Source organism: Theobroma cacao, chromosome 1 (assembly GCF_000208745.1).
Source record: "Theobroma cacao cultivar B97-61/B2 chromosome 1, Criollo_cocoa_genome_V2, whole genome shotgun sequence".
Lineage (NCBI taxonomy): Eukaryota > Viridiplantae > Streptophyta > Magnoliopsida > Malvales > Malvaceae > Theobroma > Theobroma cacao.
The window spans coordinates 14,154,509-14,172,647 of record NC_030850.1 but is presented as its reverse complement, the minus strand read 5'-3'; the positions used below and the strand labels follow the sequence as shown (position 1 = coordinate 14,172,647).

The window sequence follows — 18,139 nt, the reverse complement described above, 5'->3', positions numbered from 1 at the left end:
ATTGATAATTAAATATCGCTGCAGGCTGGCTAAGCAAAAGAGGATAAAGAAGCAGAACCACAGACCATTTTTATAACATGATATTACCAACTTCCAAACCAGCTGTTTTGGGTAATAATAGAGGTGTACTTAGAACAACATCACACAAGGGGGATGCTTCCCTGTGTAGGAACTCTATCGGCACTATGAGTATGAACCAACACTGAACCCAACTAATGAAGCTGTGACCCCCTAAATCATTAACCAAGTGAGGTCCCTCCTTTGTGTTTCAAGACATTAGCATCCACGATATCAAGATGAATGTTTAAGAACCTTCACGGTCTCAAAAACAGCTGAAAAGTCGAGGTCTCCCAACCCCATGCTTCTCGCCTTCTTGAAAGCCTACGACCAAAAACGAATAACAAGTTTCAGTTCAATCATCTTAAAGCTTCCTATAATTAAGTGTCAAGAATTTGATATGTTACGATAAGTTGCATACAAAATTTAAAGGTATCCATTAAATTGCATCTTGATGATGACAAATCTTAGCCAAAAGTTAGAAACATTTCCTAATTCACCACACTAGTCTATTTCTAAGTTAGTGATTGCCTCCAGCATTTATGTGTCTCTTTAGATGCTTGGGGTTTTTTTTTTTTATTGAGAGTGCAGTGGCATCTTTGTTCATATAGGAATCCAACAAAATTCAGTGAACCACTTTGGCTGAAATGGGGGATTCCAAGTTCCAAAAGGTATGGTTCAAATACTTAAGTTTACTTCTCCAGCACCTTTATATCACTCTTTATGTATCAGGAAATTTAAGCTTATGAAGGATATCAAATTCCTTGAGTCTTAGCACCTAAACTATGTATAAACATCAGATAACAATTCCCAACATATGGAGAAGGGCAAGCAGATTGAAAGAAAAGCACAACCTCGTTGGCTGCGGCTGCTACTGGCATTGATACTGCATTTTCATCCCCAAGGGCAAGAGCCAACCTCATATCTTTCTGCTGATGCTTCAAAGGAAATGCAGGGGAATAATTGTCCTGGAGCATTGCAGGTCCCTTTCCTTTGAACATTGGATTAGCAATTCCACCCAAGTCCTGCCAGAAAGTAGCTCACTCACTGTAAGTTTCTGTCTCTCCACAACTTGACAGAATATTCATTGGCTGCAAACTTACCAGTACATCAAGAAGGCTATGTGGATTCAGTCCACTTCTCTCAGCCAGTACAAGTCCCTCTGAAAATGCATTCATCATACTGCAGAAGACAAAGAACCATGATAAACATCCAGATGGATTCGTCAAATCATAAGAAGAAGCATTTTAATTTATTTATAGCATAGTAGTATTCTAAAATGAATAACTATTTTCGAAGCCAAAGTAGCCCCAGTTAGTGGAGACATAAAATTGGAACAGAATATGAAAGCTTTAACCTAGCACTGACATATCAAACTTAGGAGTCAATATTGCCCCATTTATATTACCAAAGAATTTAGTGACATAAGTTGTATATTTCTAGTAGTAAAAGTTTTCACCAAAACCTTAGGTATATCAACCAAGCAAAAAGATCAACCCAACTTATTCATAGACCAAAGAGCCATATTGATTTCTCTTATTTTAAGCTTGCAAACTTTTTCCTTGGATTTTCACTATGAAAAAAATATTTGCTTATTCCAAAAATAAAAATATAACAATGATTGTAATATATTAGCTCAATTTCAGTCAGTTTTGTTTATTTTTCTTTTTTGGGTTCAGAAAATGAATGAAAGAAAGAGCAATCGTTACCTGCCCATTATCATGTTAACAACAAGTTTCATTTTTGCTCCATTTCCAACCTGTCCCAAGAAGAAAGACTTCTTTCCCAAGACATCGAAAGCTGGAATTGCTTCCTCATACAATGCCTAAATTTACAAACAGTGACAGGTTGCAGTTAACACCAAAGTGAAGATAAATTTGCAGGCTACAGATATATTAGCAGTAGTGATCAAGAAAAAGATGAATGGATTCCATTGTCTTCCACTCTGTTATTTTCTTTAACTTTTTCACCATGGAAGTGAAAGGCCGGTTAATAGTTGATCATTTAAAATGCCACTTGATAGAAGCTCCCATGGGATGTCTTAAAGGAAAAGGTTAAATTTTATCACAATATGAAATTAATGTAATAACGCATTTCATTTTATCACTCCTTTATCTCAATCCCACTTCTCACTCATCCACTTTCAATCACAAAATTTCAATGGGAGTTTGTTTCCAGAAAATGAAGTCCACTGATTGTTTGATTTTAAAACATGGAATGAGATGGCAAAATGTGAAAAAGAAAGTGTATGTTACATTATCCTTAAGGAATGGCCCTAGATCAAGTCGAATGTAGAACAATATTTGTAAATGAAACCTCCAGTGGCAGAGTTGTAAGGTTTCTTTGGATTCATTAAATGTAAAACTTATCAATCGATACTATTTTCTGTTTTCTTTTCATTAAAACATGCCCAAACTGCGTAGTATGAACTTCTGGAAGGTTCACTCAGTCAATAGAAAATGAAAATAATCAACTGAAAAAGGTTGTTTTACTTCATTCCCTGACTGTCACAATGTTTTAAAACATAATGGGCAATTAGTCCTATATAGCAGAGCAGTCAAAACCAGCAACAAAACATTTATTCCATTATTACCTAGTTTGCATTATTATAATTCTAAGAAAAACCAGCACATCTATGTAGTCGCAACACGCAGCACATCTAGTTTGTTTTAGTCGGCCTTGCCATATTCCTACTATCTTGAAATAAATTTCTATCAAAATAGAGGAAGTATGAACAAAGGTGCACCATTCATTAACACGAACAAGTACTACAAATCCAGTAAATCTATCCACCAATTTACCTTCTCCCCAGCAGCGAGAATCACTAGTTGACCTGTTTCTGCGGGCTGCTTGCTACCTGAAACAGGGGCCTCAAGGAAGTGACCACCCTTTGATGTAATTGCCTGTAGATATCCAATGTAAGTAAGAAATGCATAAATTCATTCATTGATTGGTAAATCACTAAATAACAGAATATCATAGAGTATATCAAATTTATGTCGTTAGAATCTTCTTGCATGGATCTTCAACATCATCTTCCAAAAAGTATCCTTGGTCTTTATCAGAGTACAAAAGGGAAGCATAACATTGACACCATTTCAACAATCAACAATACCTTTGCATGTGTCATTTAACGAAATAATTTTCTTTTTATTTTTAGAACAAATACAGTTTAAACTTACACCTCAGAGAATATGTAATTCTCAAAAGACTTTTAAAAATTTCTTAACCCACTATCTAACTTCGAGATGAAAAACAAATTATTTTCTGCTTAATAAAAAAAATCTCCTGACTCTCTCAACAGTATGATAAAAATTGCTATATGACACTCCCATACTCATAAAAGACATGCCATTATTTGCCCATTATCTTGGGGTTCCACAAATTACAACATCTCAACAGAAGACCCTCTTACTTTCTAACTTTCAAACATAAAGAAGCACCTTCAATCAAGCACAAAAGATTATCAGCTAACCTCACTGATTTTGCAAGAAGTCTCGGGATCAACAGTTGACATGTCAATGTAACCTTTACTGCTGCAAATTTGCTCGAGCACACCATCTTTGTCGAAAACAACCTAGGCAATCACCAAATACATTTTTTGTGGTAGTGACTTTTAATTGAGGATGGCAGGGGCTTAAAATGTATGTATACCAAAATTAGTAATTACCGAAAGGGCTGCAGCGGGATCAGACAACATGGCAATGGTGATCTTGCACTTCTTAACGACTTCTGCAGGGGTTTCTCCAACTAAGGCACCATGAGCCACCAGTTCATTACACTGCAATTACAACAAAAATTTCCATGCCACAATTTTTTGTAATAAAAATCGATCTGGTATCAAGCTACAAAGAATCCATATTTCACATACAACAACGGACTGAACTCAGCCGTATCATAATGTTTTCACCAAAAAGATAAAGCCTTTTCTTTTGACAGTCACAAGAAAATGAATACAATTAAATTTATTCATCATTTTAGTGGGAAATTTTGATTTCTTTTAATCAAATTCAATCAATCTCTTGTTTTCGTTATTTAGTTTCCCATTCTTCCTTTAAGAGGAAAAAATCATAAAAAAATTATAATTTCAATACATAAAACTAAAAACAAACACCAACCCACCAGTCAGATCTTAAGATGAACGCTATCTGCAACTGATGATTAAAATATTTCAAAGAAAAGTAAACACCAGGAAAAAAAAAGGAAACTTTTTTGGTGAAGGGTCATAAAAAGCAATGAATGGCACCTTAGAAAGAGTTCTGTTCCAAACAGTGACTTTGAATCCATGCCTCAGCAAATTCATTGACATGGCTTTCCCCATTATTCCCAGTCCCAAAAACCCAACCTCCATTTTCTTCTTCTTCTTCTTCTTCTTCTTCGTCTTTGTTTACTCTCTCTTTCACTTAGGAACTTTTCTTTGTTGCGAGTTCATGCAGTATTTCTTACCAGACTCCATCTTTATGTACATACACAAAAACAAAACAAAAGCATGGAGTTTTTTTAAACGTTAATGTTGATAAAAATATGATAAAAATCACTCTCACCAATGTCACCTTACTAATATTAAATTTAATTAATATTAAAAGTATAAAAATTTTGGTACTGTACTAAATTAAACATTTCATTTTTGGTAGTAATTATTGTAATTGTGATTTTCTAGTTTGTCGTTAATGGATGGACAGATGCGTTCCACGTAAGCCTCTGACGGCAGGTGATCGTGCTCCGCTATTCTCGAAATCCTCGGAGAACATGTTACTCTGTGTCCCATGCTCGAGATAACCTGAGTCGGAAACCAATCATCTTTGAACACGTTATAAAGGGTGAGGGGAGCCAATGGTAAAGCTGTAAAACTCTACTTGCCAAAGTATTTATAAAAGCAAAATTACAGCGGACAGATGCATAGAGACACGGTCAAAGTGAAGCCCCAGATTGCCACTTGACTTGACCCTTGGTTGGGGATGGTTGTGTTACTCTACTTGCCCACCCGCGGATTCGAATTTCAAACTGTCGCACCCAGCACCAGCAGCCGGGCTTACTTCCACAAAACTAACACAACCCAACAAACTTAACCCAATCGCGTCTCTCGTTGACCAATGAAGAACAAAGCAAACAACACCAACAAAAAGAGGCACCAGTTGAATCAGTTGATCAAAGAAGAACAAGAACATGTCATGGGAGACATCGAAGATTTGTTCAGCGAAGAGGACACCAATAGGATAAGGTCATCATTGTTGGAGTGGTACGACAAGAACCAAAGAGACCTCCCTTGGAGAAGAAGAACAACAAAATCAGGAAATGGCAAAAATGTTAAAAAAGAAGAAGAAGAAGAAGACGACGAAAAGAGGGCATACGGGGTATGGGTTTCAGAGGTGATGCTGCAACAAACAAGGGTTCAGACTGTTATTGACTACTACAAGCGTTGGATGCAAAAATGGCCCACTCTTCAACACCTCGCTCAGGCTTCTCTTGAGGTCTGCATTGCTTTGAATTCATTTCATTTTATTATATAGTATATATTACTATTAACTAGTATTGTTTGTTTGTTTACTTTGTGGTAATTGGGTTTTAAATGGAAGTTTTCTTCTTTTCTTTTCAATGTTTTTTCCAGGAGGTGAACGAGATGTGGGCAGGGTTGGGATATTACAGAAGGGCTCGTTTCCTTTTGGAGGTTAGCTCTACTTGCATTTTGTGTTTTGCTCCGATTGTCTTTTTTCTCTTCTAATAATGCGTTAAAAGAGACTGTGTGACCAATTATTTAAAAAGCTTAAGTGGACAGTAAAGATTCAAACTTTTATACTACTACTTTTTAACTTCTAAGGTAATTTTATATGCAAAAATTCTTTATTGTTTGGTGGTGTTATTAACCTCTTGTTATTGTATTCTCACACAATGTTCAGTCTTCTGATGTTAAAAAAAAAGAGTACTATCATAGTTGTTTGAGGCTGCAATTGAAATTTGAATCATAGTTACAGATGGTGCAGAGGAATCAAGTCTTCATGCTGTCATGCAATCTTAAAACTAATTGTTCATTGTGGTGGTGATTATGATTCCCAATTTACTACTTTATGTATGGCTCTGTCCAGGATGATTGTAGCAGTGCATATGATTTCAATTTGAGGATCATTCTGGCCAAATTGTTTGATGCATAAATTCCCCTTTTCAGTCATGCAAATGCTCACTGCTTCCCATGTTCACCATCCAGTCTATCCTGTATCACTTCTTTTCTTTTCCTTTTGTCATACCATGGAGTTTATTTGCTAACTTATCAGGTTTGGTAAGCACTGTAAACGCAATATTACCATCTGTTGCCTTGTAAAGAACATAACTTCTTTGAAGGAAAAACTAGAAAAGTTATTGCTTAGATATAATTTTCCTATCTTTATTGAAGCATGACCTAATTTTTTGTCTTTCCTTCTCTTGCTGTTAGGGAGCTAAGATGATTGTGGCTAGGGGAAGTGAGTTTCCAAATACAGTTTCCACCTTGAGGAAGGTTCCCGGAATAGGAGATTATACAGCAGGAGCAATTGCTTCTATAGCATTCAAAGAGGTAATCTGGTTCCAAGTATTTTTTTTTTTTCAAATGAGACATGGGGAATCTAGAGCATTGCTTCTATAGCTTCTATATTTCGTTTTTCAGGTGGTGCCTGTGGTTGACGGAAATGTGGTAAGGGTGCTTGCTAGATTAAAGGCTATTTCTGCCAATCCAAAAGACAAAACTACTGTCAAGAACTTCTGGTGAGCTTTATTAGTATCTCCTACATCTCTTGTTTCAATTCCTATACAAATTATTTCTAGTTTGGAATAGGAATACTGGTGGTGAAATGACTATAATGATCATTACTGCTGCTCCTGTTACTATTTATTGCATTTAAAAGTTTCTTTGGAACAGGAAACTAGCAGCTCAACTTGTAGATCCTTCTCGACCTGGGGATTTTAACCAATCTCTCATGGAGCTAGGTGCAACCTTATGCACTCCATTGAACCCAAGCTGCTCTTCATGTCCTGTATCAAGCCAATGCTGTGCATTATATAATTCCAAAAATGATGAGTCAGTTGTGGTGACACGTTATCCTACAAAGGTAGTAAAGGCAAAACAAAGACAAGATTTTTCTACTGTTTGTGTTGTAGAGATTTCTGGAAGCCAAGGTACATTGCACCAAAGCCAACCTGACAGCAGATTCCTTCTCGTAAAGAGGCCAGATGAGGGTTTACTTGCTGGTCTTTGGGAGTTCCCTTCTGTTACATTGGATGAAGAAGCTGACCTAGCCATGAGGAGGAAACTAATTGATCAATTACTGAAGAAGTCATTTAAACTTAACCCCCCAAAAAATTGTAGCATAATTTCTAGGGTACTTGTTGGGGAATTTGTCCATGTTTTCAGTCACATTCGCCGTAAGATTTACGTGGAGTTGTTGGTGTTACATCTTAAAGGTTTGAGGCTCTCTCTCTCAAACATACAACACATCTCATGTAAATATATATTTGGATACGATGATTATTTTTTCTTTTTATAATTGTTAATTGTGACTATCCTTTCTTTTAATCTGCCTGCATGTAGGTGGGATGCATGACTTGTACAAAGAGAAGGACAGCGAAACCATGGATTGGAAACTTTTGGACAGCGATGCTGTTTCTAGAATGGGATTGACATCATCAGTACAGAAGGTATTATAGTGATGAACGGATTCATGGCTGATTTCAAGTAGCTTCTAAATTTTGGCATTTCTGTAATTGCTCTGTGGTTGCCAGGAAACAAACTTTTTTCTTCAGAACATTTTCATAATTATATTTTCCTGTACAATGGAAAGCTTAATGGCTTTCTGTTTTTCTGTCACTGTGAATATATTCATCTGGTATAGTTTCCACTTTGTTGTCATTAATGTGATTCAATGCCCATTATTGTCTTCTCAATGCAGGTATACTCCATGGTTCAAAATTTTAAACAGAATGGATTATCCAACAGTTCAATCCCATCAAGAAAAAGAGTGAAGTGTTCATGAATTAAGTGGTGCAGCAGTCTGACATTGCATTGATTCAACAAGAAACATTCTGGAGATTGCAGGTTGTGCTGTCTGTTGACAACTTTGTTAATCAGTTGTACAACATGCATGTTATCAGCAACTGCCGATGTCTTCAAGATAGGTTTGTTCTGCATTTGATTCTTCCAAAAATGCAACTGTGTGGCATATCTTTTCTTTTCTTTTTTTCTCTAATAAATGATTCAATTTTGTGTTCAACTCAGATGTGTCAGCCATCAAGTTTACATTCAAGACGTGGGGATGCCTCCAGATTTTACCTAGGAGAAGGAAATTATTAACAACATTTAGTTGTCATGAAAAAAGTCCTTTCTGTGTTTGCTACACTTCGTGTTGGGGCAGCTCAATGCTCACTTTGCAATATCAAAGCAACATTTTGTTTTTGTTTGGAAGCTTTTATTCTATGTGGTTTTTGGCCCCATCTTGTGTTGATTTGTTGGCAGGGAAGGGGATGCAAGAGCTTTCCACCCCGCCCGGTATTCTCTAGTTTATGAAAATGAATACAGAAATCTATAGGGTGCCTCAACTATGTGGGGAGAATGAGAGAGGGCTGCTCATATTTTCTGGATTTCAGTCAGCTGCTGCCATGCAAATGGCAACCAGAGAAAAGAGAGGTGAAGAGGATACCAGTGTAGAAGTTGGATATAGATGCTTTCAGAAACAAACAAAAAGGATTTTGCTCCCATTTTCTTTTTGGGTTTGGACCGTGGTTGGACCACTAGCTTGTTCCTATTTTTTATTTTCCCTTTATCACAATATGAAAATAAATATCTATTTTGCAGACAGAAAAATAAACTTTAAGAAACCAGTGGCATATATTCTCCTAAGCTTCTTGTGGATCAGAAAACTCTCGTCTATTCACTTCTCTTCTTCTATTGTATGACAGCAATCTTTTCTGCCTCTGCCTCCAAAAAAAGAAAAGTTTAAAGATATTCGTCAAGGGAAAATACCAAAAAGAAATGTTTGATGACTGAACCAAGAGTAGCAAACGAATAAAATTGAAGTAGCTAGAGATCCACCCAGTTCCGGTAGTATCAAAATGGCTACACTGGGAGGAAGAGCAATAGGATTCTCAAGCTTTCCATCGTCTTCTTCGTATCTCCGTTGGAATTCCAGAGCCACCTCCTCTTCATTCTCCTTCACACTATCAATGGTAACTTTATTAGTATATGCCACAATTTTGTATGATTTAATTTAAGCAACTGTCTGAACTAGTCTGAACGCCGCTCTATCCTCTTCATTTACCTCTCTTCAAATCGAAGAGGCGGCGGTTCTGGACTGAAAGCAAGGGAAATTCTAATCTGAATCTTCGGTAGAATTACTGTTTGCTGTCAAAATGTAATTGTTCTAAAACATAAAAGTTCACTTCACAGTTGAAAACACCTGAGGAGGTCTGCCAAGTTTTTCTCTTGGCCTGAACGGTCATGAGATAACCTCATTACTACTAATAGATGCTGAATCCTTGGTCTCAACCCTTGCAGCAAATGGTCAGTAAATCAATGATTTCGCGTAAATGTGTCGCCTGTTCTGCTGTGCAGGAATCGTCTAGTCCTACTGGTAGGTTTTTCCATTTGGAGTGGTATGTTAAAGCCCTTGTTTCTAGAAGCAAAGCTGATCTTCTGAATTCTGGGTTGCTTAGAAATATGTTTCTTTTGCTATTAGCCACAGCTGAAACAAAGGCAACCACTCCTGCTGAAGCAAAACCATCACCCACTTCTGAAACAAAGGCCACAGGTGCTGGTGAGAAGGAGGAAGTGAAGGCAGCACCGAAGGCAGCTCCAGCAAGGCCCAAACCTGCAGCAAAGGCTCCTGCCAAACCACTGCCAGAGTTGATGGCGGAGGATGTTATCCCTTCATTGAAAACAACACTTGAAGCTCAAGTTGATCTATCTGAAATTGAGCTTTCTTTCCAAGACAACAAGGTGTCTGCTCTATTTTCTCACTGATCTATTTTCCAAAAAATGGCATTTGAATTTGTGCTTGCTAATGGTTTTGTGAATCTGCCCGTTCCAACTTGACAGTTGGAAGGTTCATTCCTGAAGGAGGGCTGCCCCTACTCATTCTGGGCCTTCTTCCCTAATGGAGTCCTCACAGGTATTTTAACTCCAGCAATTCCAAACAACTATCAGGTCCCTTGCCCATAAATGATGGACATTTTTCTCCGTTTGCACAGGTCCAAAAGGGCTTTCATTGTCTTCATATGGCTCGGGAGCAAGCACTGTCGAGCCCTTCCTCATTGATGAGAAGAAAATCACAGCAAAGCATGTAGTCTTCTGGGTTGAAAAGCGTTTGGCAGCCCAAGGAATTATTCCTGTCTGGAAAGAATGATTTTATAGCATACAAACATGCCATGTAATTATTCATGTCCGAAAGTAATGCTAACATATAAAATTTTCCAATTCATTTTAAACAAAAGATATTACCAAATGTATCATTTTTGTCCTACAATTAGAATACAGGATATGTTAATTGAAGGGAATGTTAGACAAATGACAACGCCCATCAGCTTGTCCAACCTCAAGACCTGGAATTAAGGAGGGGTAAGAATAGCACTGCAGCTTTAATTTCTGGTTAAACAGCAGGACTGCGGTTCATAGTAACGCTCACTCCCCCATAAAACACAGATACGGATCCTCAGTTTATTAGCCCACCTTTACTAAGAGAGATTTGCATCCATCAAAAACCGTGCAAGTCCAATCAAGGATAAGCCGGCAACACTCCACCCCCCCCCCCGGCCCCCCTCCCTTCTTTCTAGAAAAAGAAAAGAGATAAAAGAAGTCCCTCTAAGGTTCCGAAGTAAAAACTATAGAACATTGTATTACTAACAGAGCTCATAAGGTTTTCATCTAAATTACATGCCCAAGGACCAGGCCATACGCAAATGCCTGGACCATGCTTTACAGTAAATGACATGATGGCCCGAACAAGTAGCATTTTTTGAGTAATTAATGAACACATACAACAGGTACTTCAAGCACAAAGCCCATAAAAACAGTACTTCATAAGTCCATATCAACCAATGTCTGCTCTTTGTCAGTCGCTAGTTGTCAGAATTGGCATTAGCATTGCGAATTGCACGACGAAGTTCACCCAAGAAATCCATCTGTGAGCCAGGTGAAGGTCCGATACTGTTTGTTGAAGACATCATCTAAGGAAAATCAAGCCAAATGCATAAGAGAAACAGAGTCGTGATAAGAAGAGATGGGGAAGAGGGGAGGGATGAATACCTGATGTGGAAGTCTGAAATTCCTCCAGGCTGAATCACTACTTCCAGAGTACAGAACTGGTCTTTCTGAAACAAGGAAAACCACAGCAGATAACTATCTAGTCTGATCTTTTAGCTCACAAGTAATGAATGCAGAAGAAAATATACACCAACACAAAAGAATGACAGTACCAATACCATAAACAACTCACAACAACCTCAGAACTGCTCACTACCATAAAATCTAAAAGAAAATAGCAACTTTTAGCTCATCAGTAACTTTGTTTAATATCTTACTGGTAACATGCAGTGAAACAGAATGGTGGTGGAATTGTTTAAAGAAGATTCATAACCCATGCTCAGGATGAGGAACCTTTAAAGATATAACAGCAGAGTTCATAGAAAAATGATGATTTATCCATTAGGATAGCTCAATTCCCACTGGTTGTCCTAGAGCATAAATTAACTTAGAGCCCAAATCGATCCACCAAATATCTCACATTCATTGGGCATCTTCAATGATGATGTCAAAATGTTGGTCCATAACCTATTCATTCCCTCCTTCCAATCCTTTCAACTTGACTTATATATTCACTAGTTGTCAGCCTACAGCACCCAATCTTCATGGGGATGGTTGGCTCATTCCCCAACGATGAAATTATCTCAGAGTTAGCAATTACAGGCCACTGTTGTAAACTCAGCCAGAGAAATCAACTTCAACCACCCAGTAAAAAGAAACTGATAATCACTACTACGATAAGGATGCCTTAATTTTTGAAAATTCGACTGCCACAAGCCATGAACAACCATAATTATACTTCTTTTTGCCTAAATTTCTTTTCTGCTTAATTTTGGAAATAAATATCTAACAACCAGCATATTTTTCCTGATCCCAACTATTGCAGAAATTTTGCTGCAACAATTGCAGATCAGTGCAAAGTTAATAAAAAGAATGCAGACTTTCCGATTTTGTAACAAGCCGTCTACTTTTGCTCATCACTCCAGATAATCTCCAGAGATGGAAATTAGATTCCAAAATCTGCCAAAATACATGTAGAATGCAACAAGATAGAATAGATCATGATCACTTAATTTCATATAGAACGAGACACACCCCAACTTAACTTGCTCCACAACCCCCCGCCCCCCGCTTTTCTTTTGGGGCCAGGAGTGTTACTGACATGTACAGACCTACAGTAGAAGGTCTCTAGCAACAAATGCCCTTTATTAATTTTCTCAAAGCATTCTTCTTTGGTTGATAAGGAGACCTTTGTTACTAACCATAGCAGTCTATCCAACCCAATTCTAGCATACCACATCAGATCACTAAGAAATATGCACCTTTTATCATGCTTATGAGATATGCAAATTCTTGCCCACAGTAAGGGAGAACAAGCCAATCAAATCAAATACAAAACGGGAAATTCTATAAGTTCCTGTTCTTCTACTCACCAGACAAGTCAATTGATGTATCATGGCAACGATGCATGGCAGCTGCCCAACCTGCATTTCCAGAGATAAATAATGAATGTAGATCAGTCATATGATTGCATCAATTGATCCTTAGAAACACTTACTAGTACCAAACAAGGGTCATATTTATCAAACAAGTAAGAACCAGTGGCGAAGGGAGGAAGGGAGTGACAATTGAAGCTAAGCCCCACCCCAAATGCTCCTTGCCCTTCACCACTTAACCTAATACACCCAAAAAGGCACATCAACTGAGGTCAGTCTCGTATACAATTTATTAGGCTTAAGCACAAGAATCCTGTATTCTGAATCAATCATATCGCCAACCTCCTCTTCTGCTTCCAGCAACCCCAACCCACAACCCACCCAAGAAAAGAGGCCCTCGCCCCTCCTTTCAGTTGTATATAGGATAACTCAAATGATGCATTTGAACAGACCAATACACGATAAAAACAATAACTCTACCGAGACAAGCACCCAATAAGATAAGCATGTTGGTGGAAAACAGAAACAAGGCAGTCCCCATAAATTCTTAAGAAAGTATACAATTATCATTTTGAGTAACCGGCTGTGTAGATAACATACGATTGCTTAAAAGCCGAGAAGCTTCACTTCCAGAACAGCCTTCTAAAGCTATTAAACCAGGACGAGGGTGGTCTTCATTCAGGAAAGAACTGCTCCCAGCATCCCCGACTGGATAATTTCTCGATGTGACAGCTTGACTCTTCTCTGAATCATTCCCATAAACATTGTTAGTGGAATCAAACCAATCTGCAAGATTTAATTAAAACTCAGTCTACCATATATTTATTTAATTATTTATAAATGACCAGCATTTGTTAATTCGATTATCGAAAAATAAGTGGAAATAAAAAGGAATGATCAAAAGGAGTGAATTGATGAAGAAACTGACCTCCAGATTTACGGCGGCCAAGAGAACGATTTCTGCAATTTTGAGGCAAAACATAAAAGAAAGAATCAAGTTGGTAGAAATTATAGAAAGAGAGGAGTGGGGAGATCTTTAGGGAGGAGAGATTACCGTTGATTAGCAGGAACGTAGCGCTTGATTGCAGGGGCGGAATCGGGTGCGGTTGGTGCAGGGTTTTCCAACATCCTCCTCTCCTTACCTTCCTCTGCTTCAAAGATATCAAGAACACGCTCTCTTTATTTCTCTTCCTATTATACCGCTGCGTGCAGACTGCAGGCTGCGGACCGCGGAGTCCGGAGTTTGATTCGCCGGTCTTAATTTTGGTCCAATAGCGTGTTTAATTTATTCAATCAACTCCTCACCAAAACGCCCCGTTTCCAACTCCTCCACCCCTTCTTTTCTCTCTGCGTTGTTTAGTTTCAATTTAATTAAACTAATTTTTATTATCACGTGTATTTAAAGTGAATAATTATTTTATTTATTTATTTATTTTTAAATAATAATTATATTTTAAAAATATAAAGTTAATTTTAAACAAATAAACACAACTAATGTTTCAATTATATATAAATTGAAATTTTTTAATATTAATATATAAAATATTCAATATTATTAGAATTAAGAAGAATACTTGTTAATGAAAATCATCGGTGCAATTAAAATTTTTATATATTCACAAATTAGAGTCAACTTAATAATAATAATAATAATAATTATTATTATTATTTGAAATGACAATTTAAAAATATAATGAACAAATATGTATATTTTTGTAAACAAAAAATTTTACCAATATCCATCATTATATGATATTACTATATACAATTGTAAATATCATTTACATAATAATTAATTAAAAATTATTTAACATAACGAAAGATAATTTAAAATATAATGAGTATGAACATCTATTTTTGTCAATCAAAAAAAATATTCAACATCCGAATACAAAATACTTTCTTTGCATAGATAGGGCATGGGTTTGGATGTTCAAGATAATCTTTCCCTCCTTATCCTTTTCTTTATCGATGAGCTTGTTCAACATATAGTTTAGTTTAATGCTCACAATTCAAAGTTCAGTATATTAAGCACACTTTATTCAGTTAGAAACTGAAACTACTTAGAATCATCAAGCATCCCACTCAACTAGATGAACTTGGGAGTTGAATAGACTGTGAAACTCTCGGCCACCATGTTTTAGTTACATCAATCAGCTATCAGGATCAGGTTATGATCAAAACCTGACACGGCTTGTACAACTTCAAAATCTTCTAAATAATCAAGCAGGATTGGCTCAGCTTCATCGCTGGAGCTTCCTAACCCAAGCCTGCCATTCTTACCACAGCCCCAAACCCACACCTGCCCCTTAGATGTCAGAGCAATAGAATGCACCCGTCCTCCTGACACTGCCACAGGTGTTTCCCCTTCCAATTCCTCAATAACTGATGGTAGATTCTCTGGTCCTGCCCTACCTAATTGTGAACTTCGGTTCCAGCCCCATGAGACAATGCTCTTTCCACCACCTTCAACATCCAATGATGCAACCTCACAAATTGCCAAGGAATGACCAAGACCAGATGCTACACCCAAAACATGGAAGCTTAGATCAACCGGTAACATTCCCAAATCCTGTCTGACTCTGCCCAGTTGACCATATACGTTGCTTCCAGAGCTCAACAAAGTGCCATTACCTGAAAATAAACACTCAAAATTAACAAAGATGCAAGTCAACATCTCCACATCATGCACAATCGCTCATGAATCTGCACTAACTGTTACTTACGGCAAAGAACCAAGGAATGGTCAAGCCCACATACAATGTCTTTGACTTCTGCCCCTTGCAGTTCTTCAACCAATCGAGGTTCCCAAATGACCGGCATGTCTTTCTCCTTCTCCATTCCTTCTAAAACCATTTTCTCAGCAACATTCAGTCCCGAACCTGAAAACTGTTTGTTATTCATAGATGTATTTGCATTTGAGTCCAGCAGAGACACCTCCAAAGCTTCCCCAACCTTTCCTATCCTTCCATCAGCTGAATAACCCCACCCCAACAACTTTCCATCCTCTGTCTGTGCAAGAGCATGCCCCCAACCAAATGAAACCTGTCAAAGAAAATGCAACCATGGAATTTCCTTCTTATTTGATAACGTATGTTTGAAGCTCAAGCTCAAGCAAACTAGCAAAAGTATGGAAATTATGGCACTAGATTAATCTACCTTAAAATTTTAGGAGCCCACCTTGACTATCTTTTCTCCTGCAAGTGCTTCAACTCTGCGAGGTACCACAGCCTCAGTGATACCCTTTCCAAGACCAAGCTGTCCCCGCTTAGACTTTCCCCATACCCACACAGAACCATCATCGCCAACAGCGGCAGAAACGACACCAGATGCAAAAGCAGCACAAACATTCACAAGACCCAAACCTTCCACTCTCTTTGGATCATTCCATGAATCTCTGCTCACAATCAAAAGCAAACAACAATTAACCATTTTACATTAGGATAATTCATTCAACCCCATGTGCATCCCTAATAAAACTTTCTATCCAGGAACAAAAAATTTTCTAGGCTGAAGTTTCACAATAATTAAAAACATTGATCACCCTTAAGGAATATTGATTTGAGAACTAGGTTGAATTTAATTCCAACATGCAAAAACACATTTACAAATTTAGCATAGAAGTTTTAGTTCATTGCTCGAACAATGTTAACCTAGCTTTGACATTATAAATACTCAAGTAGGAATCAAAAACAAATTTTCCCAACAAATTAAAAACCGAGTAAATGAGAAAATCAACATTTTATTCAACTGACCTCGGAGCAAGTGGATCACGACCCAGCTGAGCCTCCTGGTTACGTCCCCAAGCCCAGAGTCCACCGCGAGAATCAATAGCGAGCGAGTGATAATGACCTGCGCTGATGCTGGTGATATCGGAAGGGAGACCGGGGATCCGGGTGGGCTCGTAAGCGTCTCCTCCGGGACCCGTCTCCAATTTGGGTAGACCCAACGCCCCCTGGGCTCCGTCACCAAAGCTCATCACCGTACTCATCCATCTTGGTTTATTAGCAGTAATCTGAGCCAATAAGCCTTTAATTGGAACTGCAACTGCCGTTTTATTCCTTAGATGATGCCTCCATAAGAATCGCGTTAAGTGCATCTTCACTTTGTGAGCGCGATGGCAATGGCGGATCCGCCATTGTAAACTTGGGAAATGAGCTGATGGGTTGACCCAGTGCGAAATTGGGTCGGTTATGGACTTCGGTTTAGTTGGATCTAAGAGAAGACGATTAACTATTACTAATTGGTTTTTTTTTCTTTATGGTATTTTATTTAAATTTTAATGGGACATTTATATTGATGCATCTAATTTTTCGATGGTAAAATTATTTTTTAATCCAAATTTGGGCTGACGTAAGATTCATGAAATAGTGACTTTAAATGAAATTCATTTTAATTTGAATTTTAATTTTACATTAAATTATTAGAAGATATAGTAGTACTTTAGAATAAATTATAAAATGGTAGTAAATAATTTCTCTATTGAATAATGGAATAATGCTAGTTTAGTTTTATTCTTTCTCTCAAGTATCATAAATTGAATCTAGCAATGAGTAGGAGAAATGCATAGTGACAAATAGAAAGATGCTAGAAGTGACAATACTCTCTGTCTTTTTTGACATTTCACGTAACTAAGAAGTATAGTAAGAAGTATCAAAGTTGAAGTAAATTTAAATTAGGGTGAATTTCTCTTCTTTATGAATAAAAGAGTTATTATAAAAAAAAATTACACAATTAAATAGAGTAAAACGTCACGATTATACATAAGCAAGAACAAAAATAAATTTTGAATTCACAAGTAAGATTTTTTAAGTTAAAAATGTGGGTACTGATCTTGAATTATGTACAAAAAGAAAATACTATATCTCTAACAGAGATACGACTTTGGATAGTAATACAATTCTTGTCCTCTGCCTTTCAAAAAAAAAAATACAATTATTGTCCTCATAACTAGTAAAAACTTATACAAAGTCAAAATATGTGTGATGCCAAACTATGTGCTGGGCCCTGGACTGAGTTACTAATGGTACGTTTGGTTAGCGGAATAGACAGGAATGAAATAGAATAGTTATTATGTGACAATAGAATGATGTGGGAATAAAATAGAATAGTTATTACTTAGTTTGGCATGACAAAGGGAATAGGACATGAATAATTGTTATGACTTATTGTAATATTTGATTGGTAACAATAATTTTGGAATAAGAAAAGAATAGAAAATAAAAAGATAAAAACACCCTTTATTATTTATATGACATATTATTTTTATTAAATTTTTTAAATATTAATAATCTAGAATTTAATTAAAATATTAATAATTAATAATTTAAATATTAATATTTTATTTAATTTAAAATATTATTATGATTAATTTTTATTTTATTTT

The 18,139-nt window shown here is 36.9% G+C and overlaps 5 protein-coding genes across 8 annotated transcripts; 2 read left to right on the top strand and 3 right to left on the bottom strand.

Moving 5' to 3' along the window:
• Positions 45 to 4,558, bottom strand: LOC18612560 (glyoxylate/succinic semialdehyde reductase 1). 2 transcript variants are annotated; one of them, XM_007049424.2, is made up of 8 exons: positions 4,304 to 4,554; positions 3,728 to 3,838; positions 3,533 to 3,634; positions 2,859 to 2,960; positions 1,767 to 1,882; positions 1,161 to 1,239; positions 912 to 1,082; positions 45 to 381 (listed from the first exon to the last, which is right to left on the bottom strand). In XM_007049424.2, the coding sequence occupies exons 1-8, from the start codon at positions 4,406 to 4,408 to the stop codon at positions 292 to 294; spliced, it is 876 nt and encodes a 291-aa protein (XP_007049486.2). In that variant the 5' UTR covers positions 4,409 to 4,554; the 3' UTR covers positions 45 to 291. The 2 variants fall into 2 exon arrangements, with proteins under 2 accessions (XP_007049486.2, XP_017982492.1); XM_018127003.1 differs by lacking the exon at positions 45 to 381 and having other exon boundaries at positions 723 to 1,082; positions 4,304 to 4,558.
• On the top strand, positions 4,943 to 8,512 carry LOC18612559 (adenine DNA glycosylase). The gene is made up of 8 exons (XM_007049423.2): positions 4,943 to 5,528; positions 5,666 to 5,725; positions 6,485 to 6,604; positions 6,695 to 6,792; positions 6,947 to 7,488; positions 7,616 to 7,722; positions 7,974 to 8,199; positions 8,300 to 8,512. The coding sequence occupies exons 1-7, from the start codon at positions 5,151 to 5,153 to the stop codon at positions 8,055 to 8,057; spliced, it is 1,389 nt and encodes a 462-aa protein (XP_007049485.2). The 5' UTR covers positions 4,943 to 5,150; the 3' UTR covers positions 8,058 to 8,199; positions 8,300 to 8,512.
• Positions 8,888 to 10,567, top strand: LOC18612558. 2 transcript variants are annotated; one of them, XM_018128716.1, is made up of 5 exons: positions 8,888 to 9,246; positions 9,575 to 9,650; positions 9,756 to 10,015; positions 10,115 to 10,187; positions 10,267 to 10,567. In XM_018128716.1, the coding sequence occupies exons 1-5, from the start codon at positions 9,133 to 9,135 to the stop codon at positions 10,419 to 10,421; spliced, it is 678 nt and encodes a 225-aa protein (XP_017984205.1). In that variant the 5' UTR covers positions 8,888 to 9,132; the 3' UTR covers positions 10,422 to 10,567. The 2 variants fall into 2 exon arrangements, with proteins under 2 accessions (XP_017984205.1, XP_017984209.1); XM_018128720.1 differs by having other exon boundaries at positions 8,901 to 9,246; positions 9,467 to 9,650.
• Positions 10,863 to 14,095, bottom strand: LOC18612557. Of its 2 annotated transcripts, none has more exons than XM_007049421.2 (6): positions 13,808 to 14,095; positions 13,682 to 13,713; positions 13,354 to 13,497; positions 12,751 to 12,801; positions 11,321 to 11,385; positions 10,863 to 11,241 (listed from the first exon to the last, which is right to left on the bottom strand). In XM_007049421.2, exons 1-6 carry the CDS (start codon positions 13,879 to 13,881, stop codon positions 11,134 to 11,136), a joined length of 474 nt encoding a protein of 157 aa, XP_007049483.1. In that variant the 5' UTR covers positions 13,882 to 14,095; the 3' UTR covers positions 10,863 to 11,133. The 2 variants fall into 2 exon arrangements, with proteins under 2 accessions (XP_007049483.1, XP_007049482.1); XM_007049420.2 differs by having other exon boundaries at positions 13,354 to 13,539; positions 13,808 to 14,034.
• LOC18612556 (probable E3 ubiquitin-protein ligase HERC3) lies at positions 14,643 to 16,990 on the bottom strand. Its single transcript, XM_007049419.2, has 4 exons — positions 16,509 to 16,990; positions 15,934 to 16,150; positions 15,480 to 15,798; positions 14,643 to 15,387 (listed from the first exon to the last, which is right to left on the bottom strand). The coding sequence occupies exons 1-4, from the start codon at positions 16,850 to 16,852 to the stop codon at positions 14,903 to 14,905; spliced, it is 1,365 nt and encodes a 454-aa protein (XP_007049481.2). The 5' UTR covers positions 16,853 to 16,990; the 3' UTR covers positions 14,643 to 14,902.

Bases quoted from the DNA above. Each gene is read 5' to 3' on its own strand.
- LOC18612560 (XM_018127003.1), bottom strand. From the start codon at position 4,408: ATGGAGGTTGGGTTTTTGGGACTGGGAATAATGGGGAAAGCCATGTCA. The intron at 2,961-3,532 runs GTTAGCTGATAA...GGATATCTACAG, and splicing joins CTTCTTGCAAAATCAGTGAG to GCAATTACATCAAAGGGTGG. The intron at 1,083-1,160 runs GTAAGTTTGCAG...ACTTTCTGGCAG, and splicing joins ATAGCCTTCTTGATGTACTG to GACTTGGGTGGAATTGCTAA.
- LOC18612559 (XM_007049423.2), top strand. From the start codon at position 5,151: ATGAAGAACAAAGCAAACAACACCAACAAAAAGAGGCACCAGTTGAAT. The intron at 5,726-6,484 runs GTTAGCTCTACT...TCTTGCTGTTAG, and splicing joins GGGCTCGTTTCCTTTTGGAG to GGAGCTAAGATGATTGTGGC. The intron at 6,605-6,694 runs GTAATCTGGTTC...TTCGTTTTTCAG, and splicing joins CTTCTATAGCATTCAAAGAG to GTGGTGCCTGTGGTTGACGG.
- LOC18612558 (XM_018128716.1), top strand. From the start codon at position 9,133: ATGGCTACACTGGGAGGAAGAGCAATAGGATTCTCAAGCTTTCCATCG. The intron at 10,016-10,114 runs GTGTCTGCTCTA...CCAACTTGACAG, and splicing joins TTTCTTTCCAAGACAACAAG to TTGGAAGGTTCATTCCTGAA. The intron at 10,188-10,266 runs GTATTTTAACTC...CCGTTTGCACAG, and splicing joins CCCTAATGGAGTCCTCACAG to GTCCAAAAGGGCTTTCATTG.
- LOC18612557 (XM_007049420.2), bottom strand. From the start codon at position 13,881: ATGTTGGAAAACCCTGCACCAACCGCACCCGATTCCGCCCCTGCAATC. The intron at 13,540-13,681 runs GTCAGTTTCTTC...TAAATCTTGCAG, and splicing joins TGGCCGCCGTAAATCTGGAG to ATTGGTTTGATTCCACTAAC. The intron at 12,802-13,353 runs GTATGTTATCTA...CTGGAAATGCAG, and splicing joins TTCTCGGCTTTTAAGCAATC to GTTGGGCAGCTGCCATGCAT.
- LOC18612556 (XM_007049419.2), bottom strand. From the start codon at position 16,852: ATGCACTTAACGCGATTCTTATGGAGGCATCATCTAAGGAATAAAACG. The intron at 15,799-15,933 runs GTGGGCTCCTAA...TTTCTTTGACAG, and splicing joins CAGGAGAAAAGATAGTCAAG to GTTTCATTTGGTTGGGGGCA. The intron at 15,388-15,479 runs GTAAGTAACAGT...GTTTATTTTCAG, and splicing joins CCATTCCTTGGTTCTTTGCC to GTAATGGCACTTTGTTGAGC.